Here is a 6,000-nt window from a genome sequence, read left to right as displayed (position 1 = left end):
TATATCAATCACATTCGTAACATAGTATTTGAGGCAATAATAGAGAGTCGGTAAGATGGCGCTGATGTTTTTTTCTTTCTTAGCCTTTCACTGAAATGTGTCACGTTCGGTGATATTTTTTATTTTTGTTTAATACTTCTGCTTCCCCATATTTCTTGTAATCGGGTTCATGGCGCCTAAATGATGTGCCCCATATGCGTCTACAGGTCTCGTATAACAAGATATTTTTAAAAGCACTTCCATTACTATAATACGTTCCTTGCCTCCTTTATTTTTACTTTAGTTAAATTTATTATTTCCAAGCTGAGCCCCACAAGGCCTGAGAGGCAACGAATCACAGAGATAGGGAATGAAATAATCAGCAAAGGATAAAATATTCTGTCTTCTTGATGGGCGTTGCATAGCTGGCCTAGATATAAATTTCACTGGAAATACGTTGCTTGCCGCTAGTGACATTCTAAACTCAGGATGATGCATACTGTGATTTGTATTAGTGGTCTCTGTCATGCTCGTCTGCGCTATGGCTGGCGAGAAAATAGACAGAGGGCCACACGAGCAACAGCGCGAAATTCCTTCCATTGCAGAGGTGAGCCATACCCTGTTGTTTTTTAAGAAGTACCCTTGCACTTTCATCATCAAAAAGCTTACCGACATATCAGTCGTAACGTTGAACAAAACACTGTTTTGTAAAAAAAAAAAAAAAAACGTGCTGCTCATTTGTATTGAAAATACCTTCTTCCCCCTGCATCAAATTCTGCTGAACACAGACATCTGTTTGCACGAGGAGGTCTTAGAAGCACGTTTGAAGCATACAAGATACATATAAAAATAGCACTGCAAGATATTAAGAACTACTACTTCTCATTCCGTAAGCTAAGGTTGCATATCAAAAGTCAGCCTTATGTCGGCTGCTATTTGTGTGCCATATCTGAGCCTCACCAGTACATTTTCAGCTACCCATGTGAGAGATAATGAAGTTACTAGTGTTAACATGTGTAGAAACTTTGTGACCAATTTTTCAGATGCATCATATTTTTCTTTCTCTCAGCTTTATTTGAGAAATGTATTTGAGACATATAATGCTACATCCACTGTACCGGTGTACTTTAAAGAACACTTGAGGTGAAAATGCACATCAAAATCTGTTACTTCACAGTATATATGAAGGGCATAGATCGAAGCTGCCATGCTGAAAGAAACGAGTTTCAATGGGATATATAGTCTACAAAGCACGAATATATTTCTGTATCAGTTGTATACGAGGCCTTATGCCTGTGAAAATGCTCAATAAGCATTTAAAACCTAGTCTGCCGCAATGGATGCCTTCTATTCTACGGAAAGTGTATTCACTCACAGTACAATGGCTATATGTTGAAGCCCGAAAGCAATCTGCTGTCGGGTGATTTACATAGGTGTGCACCTTTGTTGACTGCAATAAAAACTAATTATTGAAGCCCCTTCTGAAGCAGTTAAACTACATTGAATAGATCTAGTAAATAGGCTTTTAGCTGCATCTGTGTATAAACACATTTCGAAGTTTAAGAAGACGTTTTCAGTGCCATTGTAAGTCACAGATTATACGATTTCGCTAGCAAACGTTCGAAACATTCCAAGAATCATTCATATTGCGCTGTGCACTGGCATTCAGCATCTTGAAGCATTATAATTATGGTAACTTAAAGTAACTGGATTATGTTTGATGTAAGCCTTGTGATTACGAGAAGGGCTCTCCGAGGACTGATTGTGAATGGTCAATTTGAAAGTTGCCACGAATATGTTGCGCCTTCTTGCGCAGGTAGTAGCATTGTTCCGAGACAGCATCGCCCTAATGGACATTGACAACGACAGTATTCTGGACTGCCTGATAGCAAGGCGCATACAGTACGATCCGGATGTGTGGAGTGCAACTTATCTTTGGAATGTGACCGCCAGCAATGGGGAAAGGTGAATCAATAGCAGCGGCACTATTGATACCGGCATGATATATTTCGTGACTGTTTTTGAAGAGAGAATGAAGGTTGTTCATCTGTCACTGTTTATTAACCTCCTGGCTTCTGCAGCCCTTAAAGGTCCACGGAAACGGCCCCCAAGAAACCACTGATAAACGTGTTCAGTGTGTAGAACACATCCTTTTGAGCATTAACACAAAGTATAACTCCTTGGAACAAAGCCAGCGATTTATTATTAATTTTTAAAAACAGCGTTTTTTGAAATTCGCGGGCAGAGGAAATGTCGCTTGGCGGTGTCGCATGGAACTATTTCCTAATCCCGTGACGTCACGGGTCGATTGACTGGCAAGGCTTGCTAGAAGCTGCAATTCGCTTCGGTCACTGCAACCATGACGTCATGAACACTTCCGGTAGCTGCGAAAGTCGTCTGCTCGTGCGTTGCTCGAACTCTGTGCGGGCTGTTACAGCTCGCCGCCCTTATCGGTTAGGTGGCCATTGCCCATTAAGTGCAACAACCGAAGCGACGCAGGGATCGGCAGAACGACGCTGCATTTACAAATACCTTATTTATATAACGTGGTTTCAGAAGTACCGGAGTGTCGTCCGACGAGGCGTCAACAGCAACGGTCAAGCACCGCACGATGGCAGCACCTCCTCGACCGCTGTAAACACTGCCGCTGTGGCCCCTCCTCCCGCATACCGTACGCGAATGATACGGCGGATTGTTAGCACCGTTGTCGAAAATAAAGCATGCTCAAATTTGTTGGCGTCATGAATACTGAGCCGAATATCAAGTATGAAGCCCTCGTGAGGATCGCTGACCAGCAGCAAATTGCTGGTAAGAGCGATAGCCGTGATACAAGCTAGTTTCTGCTCAAGCCAGCTGCCGCTGGTGCATTTCGGCTGATCCGATCTGCTCGTACTAGCTCTGCGATTAATGCGTCGGCAGAGTTAATCCTATAATTATTTTACTATGGCAGGATAGGAATCACTATAAGGCAGTTTCATAAGTAGACGATTTACGACAGCGTTGATCATGTTCCAAAGCGTCGACCGCCGCGGCTTCGAAGCGAAACAATAGGCCTAGCGACGACTAGGGACGGTCACGCACGGCGCCGGCGTTCGCCGCGCTCGCACGTTCCACCCCCGCGGTAATTGTGTAACGTACCTCAGACTGCTCGCCGCATCCCGTGCTGCAAGCGTTGCAAACTCGTGTACTTTCATAGCTAAGGCCGCGTATTTTTTGGCGTTCTGCTCAGCAACAAGCCGTTCAAACGATACTGTAGGCACGACAAGGCTTCAGTACGCAGTCGCTGCGCTGTCGGCCGTAATCGAAGACGTCGGGCGGCACCATAATCTATACATCGATCTTTAAACGTGATACAGTGGGCAAATGAATAACTTTGTGAAGCAGACCCGCTCGTACGTTTCGCGCACTCGGGCGCCGACGAGTAGCTTCCGTCAACAGACGCCGTCATAACCTCGGTTAACGACGCAAACCGAGGTCGTCAAGCTCGGTTTGCGGTAACCGCGGTTAGTGGTGCAACCACGGTTTGGTCCGCCGTGTGACATAGGATAACCATGGGTTCGCGGTTACACTAACCGTCGCTGCGCGAACTGGCGAACTTCTCAGGCGTGTGCGAGCGAGGACGGGTTGGCGCGAGTACGCCAGCGAGCGAGCGCGCGGCAACCGGAAGTTCGTCGAAGTGACGTATGTCTGGGCGGAGCTTTGAACTTGCTTGTATTCTTTGTTTTTTTATGGCTCCCTTCGGCGCACGAGCTGAGGGGGAATATTGGAAGGGTCATTTTTAATCGCCGATATCTCTGGTGTTGCAGAAGCTAGATCGAAAATTTTTGCGGGAGAATGATGGGTGGTTCAATAACTATCAGTGTTATGGCGTTGTTTACCCTTCTTGGTGACCCCTTTCTGGGGACCTTTAAATTAGTAAATAGGCTTGATAATGCGATTCCAGAGCATCCCAGAAATCTCAAGACAATATTCTTAATAACTTATTGTTAATTATATTGAGCAGATAGAACGGGCTACGCGTGGCTTATTATAGAAATCTCTTATGCCGTGAACAATTCTTTTATGCTTTTTAATTTATCATAGTTTTTGTGGTAAGAACGTCTCTATCTGTGCCGAATTCTCATGACATGTTAAAGGTTGCCTGGGATTTCTTTTGGATTGTGTAAGTATACACGCAGTGACGTCAGGAAGCTTCTTTTGTTGAGATATGAGGAGGCGAATTTTAATATGAAGCTCGTAAATTTTTCCTTCCTATATCATAATAACTGACAGCTTTCATCAAAAACGCTCTCTCAGCCAATATACCCTAGTGGCGGTTTGCCAATGCCATTTTTACTTGCTTCTAACCATGGGAGACTGATGACGCGTCAAGTTGGAAGCAGCAAAACATATTCAGCCTTAAAATCGATAGATTGACCAATATATAAAATATGCTGCATTGTTATCATCTACTACACTACACTGGCATATCCCAAGAAAGGTTCATGCATTTTATTGCTAATTTTATTCCTAACAATCTTATCAACCGCGACAATACCATATTTGTCACAAAGTATGAAAAATTGCCATTTTTGTTAGACAAGCGCTACAAACATATATACACTTAAAGTGGCAGAGTGGAAAATAAGAAGACAAGAAAATCTAAACACAATATTTTGATCCGTCGCGAGCATAACATAACTGAAGGCTTCAAACAGCGGTCTCTAATGGCATGTAAAAGTAGGTCGAATTCTGTAACCTCTGGAATTCTTTTCAGAAACGGCCTTTCTTGGGCTAAGAGTCTGAAGAAAATGTTTATGTATTCAACCACTGTCGTGCGGAGATAAAGATATTTATACGGAGTGTATAAGAGATTGACGTACAAACTAGTCGGAAACAATGCAGGTAAACGAGATGTAACGTTATTGACACCAGACGCAGGTAACAGACTTCAATGGCTTCAATTAAATCAGTGTCGTCTATTAGGGAGATGGGAACTAGTTCTCCTAATTACACAGTAAGCAGCGTGAAAAATGTGTGCCAAGGACTAAAAATTTATTTTATTGCAGAGGCTTCCCTGATCGCGATGAGATATCTCTCGCTATACACTGCATAATTCATGTAATAACCATTCGAAGCATGATTAGCTTAGCGATGCTTATTGGTAATCGAAAAGTGTGCCAGCAAAACTGTTTTTCAATTCAGCGTTAAAAAATTAGTACTCCCAGGCAAGGTCCAGGTAGAGCGGTGGATGAGCTCGCCAAGTGGTTTTTTGATGACCCATATTGTTGTTTACATCCGAGTTATAGCGTTGGTATGTGCCTCAGGTTCAACCAAGCAAGATACAACATTATAGCTACATCTAAATATATGTTTTCCAATTCCTAGGAAATATTTGCCTGGTGTTCCTTTCGACATTCTGTACACTAGTAACGATACCAAGTTATACGCTTGCTGCCGTGTCGCAGGCTGTGCTGCGAGATGAATAGGCTTCGTATGTCTTCTAGTAGTATAATACTTCAAAAGCTCCAAAAAGGTCGCAGCACATATAAATAAGAGTAAATTAGTGAAGTACAAGAACGTCTTTTACAGAAAAAAAAAACAAAAATAAAATTTTTTGCAATGGTTAGAAAATCGACAATACACGGGTAATGTAATACGCGACGAACCTGTGCTCACTATTCATTGCAAATTCTGTTTAGACGTGCCGTTGGGTTAGTTGCTGCCGAACGCATGGGCTCCGCCAGAGGTTTCCACAAATGTACGTGGCAGTTACATCTGCTGTCATCCCTGAAAAGCATTCTTGAAAGCATTGCTCAAGTCGGGCCCCCACCCTTCTAATATGGGCAATGTAGGCAGACGTCAAAACGTAGCACCGCATGATTTGCGACTTCAGCGATTATGAAAATCCTTGTGTGAAACATAATTTGGGCCTTGACAGATGAACACATATTTCAGTGTAGGTTCGACACGCTTCATATATGACTACAATTTTCCGACTCCAGTAGTTGTGCACAACGCTAATATATGATGCCAATCGCT

General features: G+C 43.1%; 1 protein-coding gene across 1 annotated transcript in view; it reads left to right on the top strand.

Moving 5' to 3' along the window:
* Window positions 1–452: 452 nt before the first annotated feature.
* Window positions 453–6,000, top strand: part of LOC146208708 (uncharacterized) — a 44,522-nt gene continuing 38,974 nt past the window's right edge. The window contains exons 1-2 of the mRNA XM_084587312.1: window positions 453–586; window positions 1,796–1,944. Coding sequence (XP_084443438.1) covers window positions 506–586; window positions 1,796–1,944 — 230 coding nt within the window. The 5' untranslated portion in view covers window positions 453–505. The remainder of the gene's footprint in view (window positions 587–1,795; window positions 1,945–6,000) is intronic.

Source organism: Amblyomma maculatum, chromosome 1 (assembly GCF_055883805.1).
Source record: "Amblyomma maculatum isolate TAMU_Amacu chromosome 1, ASM5588380v1, whole genome shotgun sequence".
NCBI lineage: Eukaryota > Metazoa > Arthropoda > Arachnida > Ixodida > Ixodidae > Amblyomma > Amblyomma maculatum.
Note: the sequence above shows the minus strand (reverse complement) of the source record. Positions and strands in the feature narration are given on the sequence as shown.